This window comes from Pomacea canaliculata, linkage group LG1 (genome assembly GCF_003073045.1).
Source record: "Pomacea canaliculata isolate SZHN2017 linkage group LG1, ASM307304v1, whole genome shotgun sequence".
NCBI classification, from domain to species: domain Eukaryota; kingdom Metazoa; phylum Mollusca; class Gastropoda; order Architaenioglossa; family Ampullariidae; genus Pomacea; species Pomacea canaliculata.
Window position 1 is genome coordinate 4,618,007 of NC_037590.1, and position 21,105 is coordinate 4,639,111.

Sequence of the window (21,105 nt, forward strand, 5' to 3'; positions counted from 1 at the left end):
TCTGAGAATGTATTGCTAAAGAAAGTTGTGAAATACAGTGATACCTCGGTTCTCGAACATAATTCGTTCCGGTCGAGACCAAATTGTTCGGAACCGAAGCAATGAAACCCATAGGAAATAATGGAAACTGGATTAATTCGTTCAAGCCCAGAAAATGCCTATTACTGGCCTAATTGGTATATAATATGTAGAAAAACATAGTCTCAACAAGAAATAAGAATAAAAGTGTATTTATTAAAACAAAAAAAACAAAACAAAAAAAATGTAAACCCCTTTTAAAACCTTCAGTTGCTCTTCGGGTGTTTCTGTTCTCTGTATCTTTTGCTGACAGAATCAGTTGCTTGCTGAGCAATTGTTTGCACTTGAAATAATGGCTCAACGATCTCGAAGTTCGATTTGAAAGACAAAATGGCGAATAAGTAAAGTCAAGGCCGAGGCTGTACTTGTGTCAGACATTCCATTTCAATTTGTATGTCGATTGAAGCAGTTCACGTCGTAATTCATTCATTGTTTTAGGAATAAGATGGCCGCCGAGGACAAGTAAAACATTTCCGTTTTCATGCAAAAGATTCGAAGCTTTGAGTCTCCACAAATTATGTTAAAACTTTAATTTACTCTAGAATTCAGCTTTAATTTGTAGAAAAGAGAACGGAAACGAACGAGTGTTTGCGAATGATGTGTACATTCTACGAGTAAGTACCCTCTTCAACATTACTAGTCTCGGTCTTTAAGTGGCCCTAGTTTTAGTTCTGTAAATCATTTTATTAACGTAAAAACTATAGTTCTAGCTGTATAGAGAATAAAACAAGGGAAAGAAGAATACCCAGTAAATTTTCAAAAGTATACTTTTAGCAACCCTGTTGATGATAATCGGAATCACATAAGTTTTGCCAAAATATTTGAGTTCCAACACCTGTGTGGAATTATTTCTGAGTTATAAGCTATGCCATTGATCACAGTAAATTGATTACATTAGGTATTAATGAAAGAGACGGACTTTGAAGAATGTTCTAGTTTCTAATTGATGTATTTAATTAATTAAATCTTGGGAAACCTAGAATCAGGAAAGATGTGTAAAAGAAACACATGACGTACACATACATAACTGTATACCTGTTTGAAATCATATGCAGTATAATACTAATAGAAAGAAGAGTAATAGACAGAAAGGGAGCAATCCTTAGCATGAATATCCAGAAGCTGGCTCAGCATTATCCTATTGTGCAATAAATAATGCTAGTTGAAGGAAACTAGTAGTGTTGCATAAGAGAATAAAAACTCTTAACTGCGAGAAACAAAAATGACCTTAAGCACAGAATGCTTTTGAGCTTTACAAGTGGAGAGGTTTGTTGCAAGGAGTTTGCTCATAAGCACATTTACATCAGAAATATTTTCTAAACAAAGGAAAAGCTGTACCAATAATACTTGCTCTTAGTATCTAATCTGTTTGCAACATTAAATGAGAATATATACATGTTTACATGAATCTTGTGTTTCAGATAGTAAATTTCCATGGATTTCGAAGATCAGTTAGTAGACCCAGCCCTCAAAGACATAGACTATCTTACAAAAAATCTTGGTACTGCCCGTCCTTGTTTGAAATCCGGTAGAGGCACAATACGACACATTTCTGCTGCTGGTAAGAATGTCACTGCAAACTGGGATGCTTCACTCGATTGGCACAAAGACAAGACCAATAAGAGAAAGAAGAAGAGATTTTCAAAACTGAGGAACACAATTGGATCTTTCTTTTCTTGTGTCAGTAAAGTTGAAGATGAAAATATTTGCACTGCTTGTACTCAAAGAAAGCAAGAGTTTCCGGTTCAAAAGGATGAGTCTGCTGAAGCTTCACTGGATGAAAAGTCTGTGCTAAGGGTTTATAAAGAATTTTCTGATCGAACTCAGGCTTTGGAGGAGCCACCAACAAGAAGAAAATTCCTCTCTGAGACAACAAAGAATAATGTCTTACTAGACTTCAAAGATTTGTCTTATCATCATGTTGATCAAAGTCCTGAACAGAGATGCCTAGATCTTTCAGAACAGACCTTTAGAAAACTACAGAGTGCGGATGCCCAAAAAATGGAAAATGTTTCTCAAGCTAGAGAATGTGTAAACAATGCAAAACTCTCTAGAAGAAGTGTTCTTGCTACTCGAAATACGGCCATTGGGAAACTTTTACAAGTAGATTCTACATCAGAACTGATTAGCCATTCTCATTCTAAAAGAAATCATGTTGCAGGTATTTCACATTTTGTATCTGAGGAAGTCCAGCCTATCTTTGATCAGTTTAGCAAGTTAAGAAATAGTCCTAAGATTTATCCTTCTCTGTTAGGAATGACACGATCACGACATAAAAGTTTAGAAAGAGGAGGAGTGAAACTGGGTAAGGATTTTAGATATGCCCTTCATAGAAAAGTCAACAGAAGTTGGGCTGTACGAGATCTAGAATACATTCTGATGATGATGCATGTTGAGGAATGGTTTTCACCACGTTTTGCTGCAGAGGCAGTCCGAGTAGACACCATGAATGAGTGCACAAGCCTGCAGCTACAAGGATTCCAGCCACAAGAACTTGCTCGAGTAGGGTGGTATTTTAATGGTCGCACCTTGCTAACATTTTGCTGTGGTATGGAGATGCCTCAGCAGCCGCGTGGACAGCCACTTGATGTCCATCGAGGGCTGTCTCCACAGTGCTCATTTGCTTGTGGGGTTCAGTCCCCAACTGACATTGAAAGGGAAAGGGCAGAGCAGAGGCAAGAGCAATTGCAGGCTTGTGGCAGTCAAGCAGACATTGGCTATGGTTACCAGCCAGTTGATGACCCTTATGGTCTCCATGCTCAGGAGTTTGATGCAGCTTTGTTTGATTTAAGCTTCAATCAGAATGTTGGTGTGCAACAAGAAACCTCCCCTGATCAACACTGGAGGACAGATGGAGATGGAGCGAGTTACTCTTCACCAATTCCTTCTGCTCAGGAGGGCAGGCTGTACATGGAGAGTGTTGTCACCAACACCACACCTGCTGATGCAGACAGACGGCAGCCAGTTGGTGCTACCTCCCGAGCATCAGAAGCTGCTGCACGACCAGCAGAGCTGACTCGTGATATACCTCCAGCCATTAATAGTCCATTTCTCATGCCAGGGGGGCTTGCAGCAGATCCTCAGAATCATGGTCTTCTAAGCCTGCTTAGGGGATCCATTCAGAATCCAGATCTAATTAATCCAGGCATGTTTTTTGATGAGTACCAAGGACGTGAAGGGATTCAAAGACATCCACGACATCCCCAGTATGCATTTCCTAACCTAAGGCTGCTTACCTTTGAAGGCTGGCCTGCAACACACCAGCAGAAACCACATGATCTTGCAGAAGCAGGACTATTTTATGCTGGTGAGTAAGTTTTAAGGTTTGTAGATTTTTAGTGGTAACAATCATTTTTCCAGAAGCAAATAATTGTATTTGAAGGTAGTCTTTAATAAGAGGGAAAAATTAAAACATCAGCAGTTTTCATTGTTCAATAATGTTGAATGCAAATCACTCTGCTTCTCTCTGTTTTTCTTTAAGCTTTACAAAATTGAACTATAAACAAAACTCTACATGATTCGTAAGTTTATAATGATATTATAACCCTTACTTCACTAATGTAAACTTTACTTGGTGCCTTACTTTTTGATCATTAGATGGGTTCTTTTCATTGATGTTTCAGGTTATGGAGACTATTGCTTGTGTTATTTCTGTGGTATTGGTCTGCGACACTGGGAGCCTATGGACAATCCATGGATTGAACATGCTCGATGGAAGCCTACTTGTGAGTTTGTGCTGGTGAATCAAGGGCAAGATTTTGCTCAAGCAGCCCGAGAGTTGACAAGTAACAATAGACATGTAAGTGTGTATGCTTACTTCTTTTTTCCTCATCTTTCCCCCTCCCCTTAAATTATTTTATATAGTAATAATAATTGATGCAAAATTTGTAGAGTGCATACTCACACTCCTAAGGAGCATTCTCTTAGTGCTTTACCCTCTTAGTATGATGGCCCATGATCATGACTTTGCCGGGAAGCATGGGGAAGGTAATGTTTATTACTTTTATTGCAAAGTTCAAGTTTTCTCCTTTCCAAAAATATATAGGTTTCTTGGTCTAGTGTTTACTTCAGAATAGCTATAATAAAAACAAACTCCACCCTATGTCGTCTTCACAGTCTTTAGTTATAAGTTATTGAAATGTTATATTTTTACATCGTGCTAAATGGATTAAAAACAAGACTTGGCAACATACGAAGGACATAACAAACAACATATGAACTACATAAGAACAAACAACAGTACCAATGATAAAGAGCAAATGCAGAAAAGACAAAGAGGGGCTGAGAGGACTAAGAGTATTGTGATTTTGCAAAAGGAAGATGAGCAGGGAAGTTGCAATAAGTGGAGAATGGGGAAGGATGTGAGAAAGGACTAGCATTGTGGGACCAGGAGTAACACTTAAGGGAGAATTGTCCCTGAGATGCTTATCTGAACGTGGCATGTCCAGGTAAGAACAAGCGTGTCATAATCAAATGTTTCTTTTAAATGTACATCTAAAATTAGCTTCTATATGGATCCTTTAGTTGAGAGTTTACTACTACTCTCAGTAATTACTGAGAATGTGTGTAATAGGCAGCTCACATACTTAATGCTAAGCTCTCCAGAGAACTCCAGAGACCTGCTGTCTGCTTTTACATGTGACATTTTGCATGTTGGTGTTAATTTTATCACTATAAGTTTTAAAATTAGAGATAAACTTAACTACTGATTAATTTAGTCAGCAAAGTACTACCAGATTAAAATCTGAAGTTTATAGTGGAAACTCTGTTGTAGCCTTTGATATCTGTCACAAGAAACACTAGTTTTAATGAAAGCTATAATCATATTTTTAAAGTATACTTTTTAAAGTATTGACATTGTAACAGTTATGTGCTTTGTGCACTTTATTACAAAGAATAAATGGTACTTTAGGATATGATGCATTTATAATAGCTTAAAAACTTTTCTGATCTGATTGCATTTTAGCCTACACTTGAAGAGGTTACTCAAGCAGCACAGCAAAAACAGCGCCAGCGAGAAGGTAAGATGTTGTCACTGTCAACAACTGGCCAGGAAACACACAAAAAATATACCCCTTACCTATTGGAGTAGAGCTAGTAAATTTCTGATACTCTGAGGATTTGTCTATGTATATTTTTTCAAAATGAAAATATGAAATATCTTAAAATATCTCTGTGTTTAGGAAAATTTACATTATGAGTTTACCCTTTTTTTAAAAAAAAAATCTTTTTAGTTTTTGTTTGTCACCTAGACATGAAAGTTTTTTTTTTGTATGTGCAGAAGCTTTGCCTGTATCAGGTAAGAGATGATATAGCAGATGCACAAGTTCTCACTTCCTCTCTCTCACACACACATATCTACGTGTGAAAAGAAAAGTGACAAAATCCATCTGTTAGCATCTTAAGCTCCTAATTGTTTCTGCAGAAGTCGGGACAGAACCAGTTATGTTTCATTAAGCTGATTTATCTGTTTAGGACATGTTTTGACATTTATAATATAATAAAGGAAAGGGAAAGGGATTGTAACTGTTCAGCTTGGTCTGTTCATGTTATGCTTTTGATAGTGAATGTTTTAACATTCTGGTTCACCATTTAAGACTGAAATAGAGATGTGTATCTGCAGCATCAGGAGAGAGAGAAGATACGGATTCAGATGAAGAATCAGAACAATACTTGTGTAAAGCATGCGTCACCCAAGAAATGGACACTGTTCTCATGCCATGCCGACATCGGTGCCTCTGTCATCAGTGCAGTCAGAATCTAACATCCTGTCCCATCTGCCGTGCTGTAATAGAGTCAGTTGTGAGAATAAACCAGGATTAAATATTTTGAGCCATCTCAGTGATGGAACTCTCTGAACTTTGCCGCTAATTTTTTTGTGCACCTACCTGACAATATTAAATGTGAATGTGCTTGTTATGGTTAAAATGATGGAGAAGTTCCTTCAAAAGTTGGTTTTAAAAAGACATGTGCTTTCTTTATATTTATTTGAAGATTGGCTTTTGGGACATTACATTTTTTAGGCTTCTTTCCAAAAAAAGCTTACCATTTTATAATACAAAAGTGGTATGAGAACTATATTACTGTCTACTACACTTTGAGATTTTTTTGGTGTGCATTACATGGCCACCTTATTTTGCTTGATTACTTTGTACTCATTAATGTTTGCCAGGAGCACATTGAAGAAAGGATTGGGAAGTGTGTAAAATTTAATGGCCTTTTCTTCAAGCACTCCTTTTGATTGTCCAGTCCAGTAAAATGATGTTAAATTTTGCAAACCACTCACATCGTCTAAATTCATTTTCAAAAATATGTATTTCTGTAGCTCTTGAGAGATTGTAATGGATTAATTTTTTTTATTTTATGCCATCAGAGTTAATCAGTTAATGCTGTATTGTCCTTTGCAAACAGGCCTTCCATTGATCAGAGCATATTTTGTCTTTGCATAAAGTTATGGATTAGAGAGTCTTTAACAAGGCATAATAAAAGAGGATAACTCTTCTTTTAATTTCTTCTAACATGAGTACAAGATATATATTTGGAAAAACGGAAAGATATGCACTATGCTTGCCACATCCGTACTACTTTGAGATCCCATTGAAAAAGATAAGATGCTATCCCTATTCTGATTAGATCTGATACTTTGTGATAATTTTATTTACTACAGTAATCCCTTTTTTTAAAACAATTTAATCAACAGTCTGACTATTAGAAACAGTTTTTTTTGTGTTTTTGTATATTGATGTCTTAACTTCATACAGTAAGACTGTTTATATTCTAGTCATTCTAGACTCTTTTTAAAATGGAAAATATTTTAAAAAGAAAATGCTGGAACCTATAAAGACAATATCGTTGTTCAATTAACGTGTCGGCAAAGCATTTATGAAACTCGGTGGCAGCTAGCTGCTAGATGATGGACAAATTGACAGACAACATAGCCAATACTCTATATTCTAATCAGTTTTCCTTAATGTCCTTCTTTGCCAGCCATATTTCTGAATATGTAGATGTTGGGCAAATTTTTACAATTAGATAAAACTTAAAGTCATATACTAGACCAGGGGTGGGAAGTCTTTGGACCATCCTGTTTACAAAAATGTGAAGTTTTCATTTTTTTTTAATTCAGCCTAGGTTGGTTTGATTGAAATTTATCAAGTACAACATCGTTAGAAATTGACAGTCCGTAACATTCTAATAAAAAGTACAAAGATAACAAATAACACAGCTGACATGTCTGATGTAGTCATTAGAGAGCATTGGGGATGGATGCATTCAAGGGAAAGGCTGGTTTTAAAGTTTTATTGTGAGAGAATAGCAAACATCTTCACTTGACACAATAAACTGGTAAGTGAATACCATTACGTACTCATTTGTTGTGCATTCCACTATGTTTATTTTGTTGTTGCTTGGCTTGGGGTTTTTGGTATTTTATTGGCCTGTTGCATAGCTCAAAATTTTGAGACTGGCCTGCAAAAAGAAAACTTTACCCATATGGCACAATGTGGTCATTTTGTAGTTGAAGCAAGCCCAAACTGGCAACCAGTGCAGTTTATGGTGGTTTGGTTTAGAATGGTGCTCTTAAATGTCCGGTTAAGAATCTCCATGCAGGCACCTACACAGACACTTTCTAAATGGAAAAGGACTTTGCACAGTAGTAGTGTCTATGAAACTAACATTTAAAGAAAGAAAAATGACTTGTAAACCATGTGCAGCTTCTCTGATGTCTGGTGACAGCAAGGAGGTTCTGTTAACGTTTGTGATCTTTGATGTATCATTTGGCACTTCTTTCAGCACATTAATAAATGTTGCACATGTACCTGCTCATTGCTTTGCTTTTACAGACTTTGTAACAGATTTTGGTGTATTATATTATTGCCTTGGTGTATTATATTGGTGACCAAGGTGACCTGGCTACAAAAAAATGAACCTGAATACCATGCAGGTCTTGTGTAAGAAGGTCAATATGGCCATCCACAGCCTGAAGGGTGAGAAGTCTGCAGGATTTGATAATGTTCAAGTGAAATTGCTCAAATGTGGAGGGAAAGAGACAATGAATGAAGGTACTCCCTGACCTGTGTCACAAAATTTGGAATACCAACCAGTGGACACGAGAATGGATGCAATCACTGGTCATATCCCTGCATGCATACATGCGTGCACACACACAAATGTACACATCAAGAAGCAGTTATCAGCTGTGCCAGAATGTTTCAAATTTAGTGTTCAGCATATCATGTTTTCTCTTTCTCATAGGGATAATCTTTCCAGTTCTCTGTCTTGTGGAATGTCCTTAGTGAACTTAGTTTGCTGACCTCTAGATCCAGCCGAGTAACATCCCAACTGCACAAACACAAAAATACAATTACACTGTGCAACATACTCAAATTTTTCAAACAACAACAACAACAACAACAACAACAAAACAGTTGCATGGGTCAGCATGCATGTATATATGCACACACTCCACTGGTAGCAACTGAAGAGTGGTTATGCTGGTTTGTTAGTACTGGTTGTCAGGGGAACAACTGACGGGTCCAGCGCCCAACAGATCATGCTGCTTAGGCCTGTCTTAAGCAATAACTATCCACATAGAGCATAATGCATAAACATGTACATGAAAGTAAACATTTAAAGTGGTACCTCAGAGCACAAACATACTGGCACCAACTGACAAGGAATTATGCTGGTCTCTTGATACTGGTCATCAAGGGAAACAATTGGACAATGGCAGTGCCATACAAAGCTCTCTTTTTAGACCTGCTTTGAGTAGTGGTGAGCACCACCCATGTCTCTGTGCCCCTCAGTAGGAAAGTTTTAGAAAGACATGCTGTTCACATCACTGAACCAGAAAAGCCTGGGCTGCTTCAATATTGTGATAAGTGATTTCTTTTGTCCTATTAGAGTGGCAACTGTGTTCCATATGGTCATTGTTTCCTATACAATATTTGGAGCATCCTGAAGCAGTTGATCTTGACTCTCTCCTCTCTGTATCAGCAAGCAGAGTTCAAGCCTCACAGCTGTACAACAGAGGATATAACTACAAGGAACTTATGATTTGCTGCTGTCATTATTGCAATCCAGATGTCTGCCATGCAGCTGCCATGGAAAGTGTGGCTCCAAATATTTTAAGCTGTTCACCCCATTGAACTGTACTATGTTCATGTCATTATGTTGGAGCAAAGATGGATAACACCAAATGCATAAGCCCAAAGAAATGCCTATCGATAATCCATGAAAAGAAAACATCATTGCTCATAGGTCAAGGCCTCAATCAACAACTGCAAGCTGTACTAGCAGGCTCCAAGGTGGGAACAGTGAAAAGTGTACCACTGAAGGCATATCATCAATAAAGCTTAGAGAAGGAATTTCCATAGGTATATAGAATATATGCAGTAGTGTGGCAAGGTGAAAAAATTCACCCATGAGCTACAAAGATACCAATGGAACATTGTGGCACTGGCAGAAACCAGGCTCTGGTGGGGAGGAAATCATGCAGGAAAGGGGTTGAAGCTATCATCAGTTATCCATTTCTGGTTGACATCTTTGTCAGGCCTCACAATGTCACCAATGTCTAAGTCAGTCATGAACATGATATAAAATCTTGCAGGCCAAAACTTTTTTTTTCCAGAATCATGATGTTAAAAATGAAATTATGTTGAGTCTGGTTAAAATGAGCAGGCTGGATGAGGCACTTTTGCTGTTCATAGGCTGGGCACTCCTGGTCTAAGCTAACACTGACATTCACACACCAAAATGACAAAGTGGAAAAGTTCTATGATGAGACAGTACCTAGGAAGGACATCCTAGTCGTATTCTGGAAATGCCAAGATCAACTCAGATACCAACAATTGGCTGCAATGGTGGGCAAATTCAGCATAGAGCTTGCAAAGAACCATTGCCTCTCCTTAGCCAATACCCTCTATTCCAACAAGGAATTCAGGACAGCTACTTGAAACCATCTAAATTGTTTGGTCCACAACCAAAATTAAATTCATCCTATTGTCAAGGCATTTTAAATCCAGTACCGACAAGCCAAAATGAGAACGTAAAATATCCAGGCACTGACATAGGCAGTGACCATAATCTTTATCAAACCTGAAGTTCAAGCGGAAGGCAAAATGCCAACCAACCAACTCCTGCATCTGCTTTGACGCTGATAAGCTGCATGACCCAAATGTTGCTGAAATCCTAATCCAAAAGGCTTAAGCTGAAGGCAATGTTGGTTTCCTAAACATGATGGACTGTGATGTAGACATCCTCTCTCAAATATCAATGTGCTTCTACTTTCAATAGCTCTTGAAGTACTAGAGAGGCAGAGGAAGAAGAAATATTAAAGGTTCTATCTATGGCACTGAATGTGTGAACACATCCAATAACTAGTCATACCCCTTTCATGGAAAGGAAACAGCAAATAGCGCTCAGCTACAGAACCATAAACTTAATCATCCACCCAAGCTAGTTATGCTAAAAGTTATCCAGAATCTCACTAACATCACTGCTAAAGAACTGGCTGCAAAAGATGAGGCTGGCTTTACACCAGGCAGGAGCAGAGTTGTATCCTGATATGAAAACATCTCCAATACCAGTAGGATTTCTTCCACAACTTCATTGACTTTAAAAAGGCATTTGCCAGAGTCTGAAATAAGGGGCTATGTATGGCCTGTGCTGTGAAAATTCAGCATCAAAAAGGACTTGATAAATGAAAAATAAAAGCCAGTGGACAGTGAGGTACACTGAGAGACACTGTACAATATAGAGATGAGGCACAAGAGAAGAATGTAAAGCAATAGATGAAGGTATGAAGGGATATAAACAATGTAAGATTGTCGTCACATGACAGTTAGCATGACAGACAGTATTGCCTGGGAGTTAAGTGCTGTGAAAATTCAATCTTGGTTATATATCCCAAATGATGGCTATGAGCAAGTAGCATTAAACTACACACTATCACTAAAACCAGTGCTTGGGCATTAATTCCACAAGATTTTAAATAAATGTAAACTACTGTCCAGTCCTTGGGGTGTTTACCTGTCTCCAGGCTTTTCCCTGCTTGCCCATACATATAGGGTTCCTGTATCCTTGGATCCTTTTAGAGGGATTGTAAGCTGAAAAATTTCAAGTTTATATTTTTTTTCTGAAAATAAAAAAATCTTGTGACAATCCATATACCTGAAGAAAAAAATGGCTCAATACCAAGTTTTAAACATGACCTATTTATGCAAATTATATTCCATGCTGCCTTTATTAACATAATCATCAAAATTTCATGGCATTCTGAATTAAAATTCCAAAATTATCGCCCCTTTTCTTAAATCCCCTCCTTCCAGACTAACCTTATGTTTTTTATTTGGTATGACAAGTGTTCATTGCAACTTTTCTGCATCCCTTCTGATGCAGAACCAACTTAAATCCCCACAGCTATCATTATGTATTTATAGTTGTGGACACAACAGCAAGCAACAATAACAACACTTGTGATAAATATACAGAGGGGATAAACGTTCAATTTACTTTTGCTCGCAGGCCATCGACTCTGTTCTTCCCAAAGTCACCAAGATCCATACGCTTTGTTCTGATAGGATGACCAAGGAGTTCTACTGCAGGACCATACTTTCGCAGCATGGCTACAGATTTCGTGTAGTACTCTCCACGTTCAAGATTTTCTGAAATATTCAGGCAGAGATGTGTTACTCAAGAAAGTAAAAGTATGCAGCAACACCATGCATTGGACTAAAACTGGAACTGTGTATCTGATAAACAAAGCTTTGAAGTACACAAAGTTACAGCCTTCGCAAGATACAGTTTCCTTGGTAAATGCGACATAGATCATTTCCTTTGGATGACACCGAAGTATTTCCTTTCAAATCAAAGAGCTTTAATATATAAAATTAAAAAGTACATGTATTCTACAGTAAAAAAAGTACCATGAATTCTTTGAGTTAAATATGCTGCTCCAGCAACAGATGCAATAGCACCGTAAACTGCTATTTTCCCCAAAGTTGATGTCTGCACCATGGTCAGGAAGAGTCATTGCCCTTCAATGACCTCTTTCTAAAACTGCTATCTTACATGATATGATCTGGTAGCATAAATTTTACAATTAGTTATGGATTAGTGACATAAATAAATACTTTAAGTATAAAATACAGTGCATCGCTAGTGATTCATGAAATCACGCTCATACGAGAAGCGCCTAGCAACGGATCTCATAGCGCCGCCATCTCGTTGCTGGCGGACGCCAATGCTGGTGTAGTAGACTTGCCACTTGTGCACATCTTTTGCACCTTAATTATATCCTTTTTAAGGGATTCATCCATACATCGCCTTAAAAACAAACAAAAAACTGGACTGCTAAATTGAATGGCGAATGTAAAGGTATGTTTTGGCATTGATGCTTTAACGATGTGATGTTTACCGCATTTATCATAGACGATTTTGCTGGACACAATTAAGTTACCAGAGATTAATAGATATTTGCTTTTCACCATTTATATATCTTAGAATTTGTGTTAAACAAATTTAATGTAATCTTCATTTTCATCAAATATTTTTCTTTTAAAAACTCCTGTGTTGTGTTTGTTTATAAGACTGTACGTATATATTTATGCATATACACATTTAAAGTGGTTAAAAAGCACTTTGATTACTCATAACTCTTCACTGTTTTGCATTTCTGCTGGTAAGAACTGAATTTTCTGCATTGATTTATACTTTTTTAAAATTACTTTGAAACTGTGTAACTTTGCTTACAAATTTGCTTTTTTGAATGACTTGAAATAATTGTTGTTTTTTTCGTGCATTTTGTATTTTTTCTTAATATAAAATAATTTTGTGTTATTTCCATGTAAAAAGCCATACAAAGGCAGCAGAAAATAGAAGTATTTAAATTTATTTCTCTTCCTCAGATTTATTGTATGTGTATATCTATATGTCACAAAAGAAACAACATATACACTTTGACCTAAACAGTTATAAAAACAAGAGAATTTTTAATGATAACAACAACAATAATAATAAAAAATAAACACAGTCTCTAATAATGATCAAGGACTAGATATTAGAAGATACATTTAAAAAATTGATTATGGAATGCATGTTAATTGTAAACTGCTCAAATTATTACACATCATGTTTAAAAACAGCTAATAGAATATAGTATAAAATATAGAAAGGAAAATAAATTTAAAGATGGAGGATGTTAGTCTGACAAGTTATAGCTCATGTTTCATCTTTAGTAAAATCTGTTGCATTTTTTTTGTTTGTTTATCTACTCTTTCTTTCCCATTTTTTTCTCGTATGCTTTGATCTCACTTAAAAAAAAAAAAAAAAGTTTATACTGTGTAATAATGATAAGCTTCAATATGCCATGTGCACATGTGTGTGTTTACAGGTGTGTGTTTACAGGTGTGTGTTTGTGTGCACATGCATGCACATGTGAGATTATAATAGGTATTATTTATGTAGATATATTCACCAGTAATTATAACTCCATAAATATTAATAGATGATGAAATCAGTTTTGTACATTATATATTTTTCAGTCTTCTTTCCTCTGTGAATGGGAATAAAACGTCTTTCTAGGATTAGTCTGAAAGTTTATAAAAGTAAATAATTATTATTCTTATTAAGATATAATTGTAGATAAACACATAATTGAATTAATAGTTTGTATTAAAAATAAATGCAGTTTTTTTTTTAATATTCCCCATAGCATCAAACATTTATCTGCATGTGGAGAGGAAAGAATCAAAATGAAGTATGCTGGGCAAATCTCATATTGAGTATTTGGGAAATTTGTATTCTACATTTCAACCTTATATGTTGGAATCTATGTAAATGTTTACTTTATTTACCTAGGTATATAGCAAACAATTAAATAGATCAGAAATAAACAGCAGTTACTTATATTTAATATCTTAATAAGAGAAAAGTTTAGGTTATTGGGAAAAGTGTCATTTCTTTGTTTAGTTCAGCGATGCAGTTTGCCAGCACAGATGCTGTCTTTAAAGTGTTTATTCAGAATTCAATTTTTCAGATCTAACTTTGAGACCATAAATTAAAAGTCGACCTAGTGGTTCCCATAATAGGGTAGGATTTAAAAAAAACAACAAAACCGCTTGATTTCTTATAGTAGAAATTTATATGTTAGGGCTTTCGATACTAGGGTTTGAATGTATTTGCTCGTTCAATTAGTAGAGTAGCATTACTTCTGAACAAAATAAAAAAAACAGGTTTACTGAAAATATAATCACTGTATTTGCAAGACTGGTATGGTGTTAATTTTTATTTAATTTTTTTGATAATTTAATAGTAATAATAATAGTTATATATTGCCTTTCCCCACCTGCAAATAGGCTCAATGCACTTTAGTAACAGCATAAGATGAGTAGCATGTACACAACACAGCATGCAAAAAGAAAGAACATTGAATGGGGAAGGGAGGAAAAGAGGGCAAGAATTGAAGATATAGTCACAACAGAGGTGGGTCTTTCAGTCAGCCTTGAAAGTATTGAAGGTCATTGTGGAAAGCAATAGAGGCAAGGCTCGAAAGACAAATAGTGTCAAATTGGTGTATTTTACATTGAGCATTGATTTTGGGGGGTAGATCTAGGATTATTTTGTTCACATAGTTTCATGATGTTAACTTATGTAACATAATCACTAAATAGCTAGACAAGAAGGCTGTATCATGTATGGGCACAAGTGGGCCAAAGTTAACAATAAATATAATGAAAATGATAAGTTTTTATTCATGATAAATGTTTCAGTAATGAGTACAGCAACTACTGCTTTTCAACTGTAAATGTATAGGTCTTATATTACGTTTAGGTCTTATCCACATGGTGATGATGGCAAAAATCTTTGATAGTAAAGTATGTAGTTAAAGTTTCCTTTACTTTCTAGCAGTACTAAGCAGCTTTTTTATGAAGTCAAAAATATTTAATAGCTGCAAGCTAGCATTTCTTGTAAGCTCTGATAGGATTATACTGCTTAAAAAGTAAACATTAAATATTTTTTTTATACCTTCTCAAAGAACTGCAATTGCCTGATTTTCTTATGCAGTAGCATATGGTGTTTATCTTTCCTCTGTGAATTGATAATTTACTTACTGCTTATTTTCTTTTAACTTTTACTATGTGGGATTCATTGCCTTCAGCATTCACACTAATTTTAATTGCAATAATGAGCACTGTGGTGACTGTGGTTGTTCTTATTCCTATACAGCAGCTGACTCCCCGAGCAGGGGGAGGAGGCAGCAAAGGAAAGGGTACAGATGACCCCATACGATTCCTGCCAGTCCTTCCACTGAAACGCAGTAAACCTGAATGGCATGACAACCCTCCATCTTTCATTCTTTCCACCAAATCAGAAGATGAGCAGCAAGGCGCCATTGACCTTGTCCGAGAATTGACAGCACGTGAGTAAAGCTCATGAATCAGTAATAACATTGCAGCTGTTAATAACACTTGTAGGCTTGTAGCATAAATAATGCAAATGAAATGCTGCTTTGTTGTCATATATCTGTTTTTCCTATTTATGTCTTTTTCCTGTTTATGTCACTATCATGAAAGGTATTTTCCTCACAACTGAATTGCTTAATGGGAGTACGATTTTTAAAGCTTTCAGTATGTTTTGTGATAGTAGAGGAGAGATCATTAAGATCAGGCATTGCATAGCATAGTGCTGCCAATCTGGTTTATTTATGAAGCTGTCTCATATCCTACTAGATGAGCTGGCAGGGTTTCAAGTAACATGATCATGCAATCTTCTGAGTGCAACACTTTACTCAGTCTGCTTGTACTTGGCAGTTGTTAACAATATTTTTGAGCACAGTAATGTTGCAGCAATGTTAAAGAACATATACCTTGTGTATATCTTTATTTGCATGCATTTAGAAAGTCAGATATCACACCAAAAGTTGACAAGTCAAGTTTTCATTTAGAGTTTAGCCCATTGAACACAAATTCTACAATTTTGTATCATTATATAAATAGGATCTGTAATTTTCTAAGCAAATTAAATGTTTTGCTGGTCACTAATAAAAACTAATAAAATAAAAATGTATTCATTAAATTTATAGCATTGAATTTTTAATAAAGTGCAGGTTATTGGAGGAAGGTTATTGCCTCATTTTGTTTACAGTTAAAATATACAATGGTTATGAACACTTAGGTACATTATATATTTTATATTTATAATGGTGAATGAAATCTTTACATGAGGTGAAATTTATCTCCTCAGGGGATTCACCTCAGCGCAAAAAACCATCTCGTTTGAAGCCCATGGAAGGGACATCTCAACAGAGTGGAACTGTGGATTCCAGTAAACAACCTAAGAAAGACAGGGAAAACTTTCGTAAAGCTCTTGTGGACATAATCCTGTAATTTGCCTTTTGTGTTTTAAATTTTATTTTCCCTAGGATATGGAGCAATGACCCAGTGCATCTGTGTACCATTTCAATGGAATATTCTGTATAACATCATTGTAGTACATAAGAAGTAACATATAAGTAGAAAAGTTTGATGAGGACAAGATGACATGTTTATTACAGACAAGATGACACATCATTACCACAGCCTGCACCTATAGCAGAAAATGGGGAACTTCCAAGCACAGCTAGGGTAGGATCCCCAACACCTGCTGAAAAAGACATTCTGGTAAGTTGAGAGCGTTAAAGTCTTAGCTTGCAAGTGTAACCAGTAGCTGGCTTGCATATATGGTCATTAGTAAATTCTTCAAATGAATTCTGCATGACACACACCCAGAAATCAGGTCCTTGTTTGACAGCTGACCTTTCATTTATGAAGAACTTGCAGTTTTATGATGCATTTTTTTGCTGGGGAGTGACGTGTTAGTTACCATACTTTCCTTAGGGCCAGCTCTTTTTTGTGAGATCAGTGCCCATCTCCTCTCCCCCTCTGCGTTACCTTCCTCAACCCTATGATATACACCATATAGGTTTCGAATCGGTTTACTAGTCCTCTAATCATGTGCCTATTCACTTCCCCATATATAGATAGCATAATTGCTCACTTATATATGGGAAAGTGAATTGCTGAGGGGTTAGAGCAGCATATTGTCCACTGGCTTACTCCCACACCCACCCAATAAGTGCAAGTTTCATATTTTTATTGTTCTCTTAATGTTTATTGTGACAGCGCTACTACTACTATATCCATAATGGAATCGATACAGAGCATGTGGCGCCCATGGAAGACTACTGGCTTGACAATGTGCTTTCTCTTATTTCAAATGACCTCAAGGTGAGCCTGTTGTAAAAATAGTCTCTTTAAAGTCACTTACATTTTGAGATTAGCTGAGACATACATATTAATATGTTATTTTGAACCTAACAATGTGGAAATGTTTTGTTATTTGGGACCAGAATAAAATCTTATCTTGTCAAGAAGTAACATATATAATTTTGCCTTGGCTTTAATTACCTTTTCTCCATACCTGGTTAAATGAAATAGGTCAGTTATGCAAGAAATTATGCAACAATGTATTTTAGAGGAAGATATGAAACAGTAAGTCTGTCACAGCTGTTCGAGCTTTTTCAGCTTAGTCACAATTTATTTCTTCAGAATGGCCGCACGGAGACCATTGAAAACTTGTCTGATGAGATGCGAGAGGATTATCTTCTTAGTGTCAAGAAAGCCATTGGTGTGTGCATGTTTTATTTCACCCACAGGACATTGTAAAATGCTGAATTCTGGTCAATCGGAGAATATGAAAAAAGTGTGTATGCTGTCATTAAAATGTGACAATTATAATGAAGAGCTATACATACACTCATACGCTTGTCTGATGGGAGAGCTAATGATATTCATGATTCCGCTTTCTTTTGTTATTCCGCATTCTTTTTTCCTCTATGATTGTTTGCATGCACATGCATATGCATATGCTGCATTCTAGTTTTTATCAGCTTCTAAACAATGTGTCTGGCAGTTGACTTTGTACTGAAAGATCCACGACAACCAGAAGATGAGAAGAAAGAGAAGCCATTACCTCATCGAGAGGAGATGGCTGTGGTTCCCAAACCATGGCATCAGTCCTTCATGACTGCATTTGAAGCCATTGCATACAATCTTCACAACACCAATCCTTGCATGATGCAGGTTCTCAGCCTGTGGCATACTTCCTTCAGGTGCTGTGCTATGACATTCAAGATTTTTATACATGATGATGCTGTAATATACAGTGATGTGATGATTTATAGCATTAGGTACATCTGAACAAGGAAAGCTTTTTTCTGTTGACTGTTGGATTGAAAATTAAATAGGGTAAACTTTTTAGTGCATATGTGCATGCATGCAAATGAGAAAGAGAAAACAAAGTGATCCTGACAAATTATTGTATATTTTCAGCGGTCTGCGTTTTATTGATATCGAAGAATTTCATAACCGTACTGACTCCATGGAACTGAAGAGTGCTCAACAGACATTCATTCGCCACATTGAAGCTGCTAAAGAACGGCTGCTGAAAAAGTGAGTGTTTATAGAGTAGTGGGCAAAAGCATAGTTATCAGTATGTTTGTGCTTTTTATTCATGTAAACTGTGATAGCATGTTAGGCCCGGGGGTATTACAAGCTCTGAAAAGTAACAAAGAACTGCCTTGTATTGAAGTAAAAGAGATGCAAGGGAACTGATTTTGTGGCATCATTTGGAGAGCAAAACCAAGTATGGCTAATAAGGTGACTATTTTGCAGGTGGTTCCCTGAAGTTCAAACCATCTTTTATCAAGGGAACAAACGCAAGCAGGTGCCCAGCAACCAGGATCAGGCCAAGCTAGAATCCTTCTTCAACTGTGCAGCCACTCTCATGACAGATAACTTGCAGCAGCTAACCCTCAACTCAATCAAAGACTACACAGACCTGCTTTGTCAGCCCCCAGTATGTCGGCCCATTGTGACACATTTTAGTGTGGGCAGTCTTAGTTTCTGTTTTAATCACATAATAAAAGAATACATTACTGTAGGAGGGGATATGGGGTTGCTTGCCCAGTCACACTGCAATAATGAAAACAGTGAACACTGTCGTGGGTATAATGGGCTTTACTTGTAGGCCAGTTGGTGTTGCCAGCAAAAGTGAAACATTCACAAGGAATCTAAACAATCTCTAAACTCATCGGTGGGGCGATGCTCTCACCTTGACAACTCTTCCTCCCTGTGAATCCCCTCTCCCCTCATTGCTACTGTAACCAACACGTCAGTCTCTGATGGCTACGTAGGGTTGGGCTAGTCGTACAGGAATAGCAACAAAAATGGAATTTCCGCACACTGAAGTTTCTTTTATTCAGTTTCGCTCGGTGGCTGGCCTGATGTCTCTCCACTCTTACTTACAAATCCAAAATGCCCCCTCTTCACTGTAAAGCTATGCTACTTATTCTCCCTACCATCGAACCTTCCAGAACCATCTATCCCCTTTCCCAGCCCACGTGGCGCCACTGGACACACCTGTCTGGTCATTGTTTCCCTAAGTGGCTCAGGCACCTGCGTAACTTCTGATGTAACAATGACCAGTAGCCGTGGGTGGGCAGCTAAAGGCTGGTTATTACGTGTGCACCCGGCGTGGGAAAGGGACAGTCCTGGGCTGTTTGACGCCTACTCTCTACAAACAATTACATAACTCGGTACACTTCTAGAGTGCTACAGCTACTCCCGAATATTCTAGAATCTACCCCCTCCTCCCATCTCCTTCTCCTTGGAAAACCCAGGTCACAGGGCCACAGGTCGTGAGGTTGGAAAAGCCAGGGAACAGGAAGCTGGAGGGAAGGCTGGCAGCCTCCCATCCCACTTTCTCCAGTGGGGATGACATTGCCAGACCTTGGTCACCTCCACCGTGCCGCACAAGTGTGCTAGCCTGTGTGTGTGTGTGCATTACTGCATGCATATCGGTCCTTTCCTAACCCCTCACTATCTTATTATTATGTCATTAAATGTATAACCATCAGTAAGGAATCCCACATTTGTTTGGTACTTTGTTATTTATTTTGTATGAAATTTCCTATATGCATGCTCTTAAATAGGTTTTTTTGTGTTTCATATTAGCTGTCAACAAGGGCTTTTGAGCATCCAGGTTTCATACAGCGTTTGATTTTGGAGGATACTCAGATCAAATTTGAACCAACATTTGAAGACTTTGAAGCTGTTTTGCTCAATACCTTCGACTGCATAGTGAAGGCGTCTACAGTTGTTCCCAGGGTGGAAACTAAACTCTACTCAGAATGGGTCAGTTTCAACGAGCAGACCAAATTCTATGCCTACAATATTTTTAAAAGTAGATTGGATCTAATTATAAATATCTTTGCACTTATATATTTGTATGTTATTAATCTTTGCATATGCACCCAGTGTTTGGCCAAAGTCTGTCAAGAAGATACTTGGAAATTCCAGATAAAAGAGTATTTCAATACTCCATCCTTGCAGCAGAAAGGCACAGATTAGAGTTTTAGTTGCATCATGGTGAAAATGTGACAAATGGTACTGATCATACAGAGTTCAAGGTAATCATTTTTGCAGACATAAGAAAGAAATATGCTGATGGAAAGGCAAAACTCTAATCGAGAATGATATAGGATTGAAACCAGGACAAAGCAACATCATGAATACCAAAAGGCTGCTGAATTCTGTGTAGAAGTATCGAATGATCCCCAGCATGAAATGCAGCATACAAATGTCTAACAATTTATCATCGTCAGCACGAAGTGTAGATCATTTACAACTTTTAGAAGTGCTGATTCAGTACCATGGCCATTTCTATTAGATGAGTGGAATGGATTAAAGAGAGGATTTTGCTGCATAAGCTGGGAAAGAACGATCTTTTCCAGAACCTTAGACAGAAAGGACAGGTTTGAAACTGGTCTGTAACTGCTTAAGCAGTTATGATCTAAAGATGGTTTCTTTATAATAGGACGAACAATAGCCAACCTGAACTCAGGAGCAAAGTGCCCAGAAGATATGTTAGAGAAGATTTTAAGATGTGCATCACAAGTTATTGACTGTGATCATCCATCTCTTTCCTCAT

The 21,105-nt window shown here is 37.1% G+C and overlaps 3 protein-coding genes across 4 annotated transcripts in view; 2 read left to right on the forward strand and 1 right to left on the reverse strand.

The window, feature by feature from the left end:
- The first annotated feature begins 512 nt into the window (after positions 1–512).
- On the forward strand, positions 513–7,436 carry LOC112553608. 2 transcript variants are annotated; one of them, XR_003097095.1, is made up of 7 exons: positions 513–692; positions 1,500–3,385; positions 3,702–3,877; positions 4,395–4,526; positions 5,045–5,099; positions 5,360–5,377; positions 5,702–5,770. XR_003097095.1 is itself a non-coding variant. In XM_025220987.1 (6 exons), exons 2-6 carry the CDS (start codon positions 1,513–1,515, stop codon positions 5,899–5,901), a joined length of 2,322 nt encoding a protein of 773 aa, XP_025076772.1. In that variant the 5' UTR covers positions 513–692; positions 1,500–1,512; the 3' UTR covers positions 5,902–7,436. The 2 variants fall into 2 exon arrangements, 1 of the variants encoding a protein (XP_025076772.1); XM_025220987.1 differs by lacking the exon at positions 4,395–4,526 and having other exon boundaries at positions 5,702–7,436.
- An 830-nt stretch (positions 7,437–8,266) lies between these two features.
- Positions 8,267–12,144, reverse strand: LOC112553708. The gene is made up of 4 exons (XM_025221145.1): positions 12,003–12,144; positions 11,590–11,741; positions 11,107–11,183; positions 8,267–8,418 (listed from the first exon to the last, which is right to left on the reverse strand). The coding sequence occupies exons 1-4, from the start codon at positions 12,091–12,093 to the stop codon at positions 8,310–8,312; spliced, it is 429 nt and encodes a 142-aa protein (XP_025076930.1). The 5' UTR covers positions 12,094–12,144; the 3' UTR covers positions 8,267–8,309.
- A 129-nt stretch (positions 12,145–12,273) lies between these two features.
- LOC112553782 (dynein heavy chain 7, axonemal-like) overlaps positions 12,274–21,105 on the forward strand; it is a 73,995-nt gene continuing 65,163 nt past the window's right edge. The window contains 10 exon segments of the mRNA XM_025221262.1: positions 12,274–12,453; positions 15,304–15,496; positions 16,321–16,459; positions 16,631–16,736; positions 17,238–17,342; positions 17,664–17,742; positions 18,028–18,226; positions 18,447–18,566; positions 18,789–18,972; positions 20,130–20,309. Coding sequence (XP_025077047.1) covers positions 12,439–12,453; positions 15,304–15,496; positions 16,321–16,459; positions 16,631–16,736; positions 17,238–17,342; positions 17,664–17,742; positions 18,028–18,226; positions 18,447–18,566; positions 18,789–18,972; positions 20,130–20,309 — 1,320 coding nt within the window. The 5' untranslated portion in view covers positions 12,274–12,438.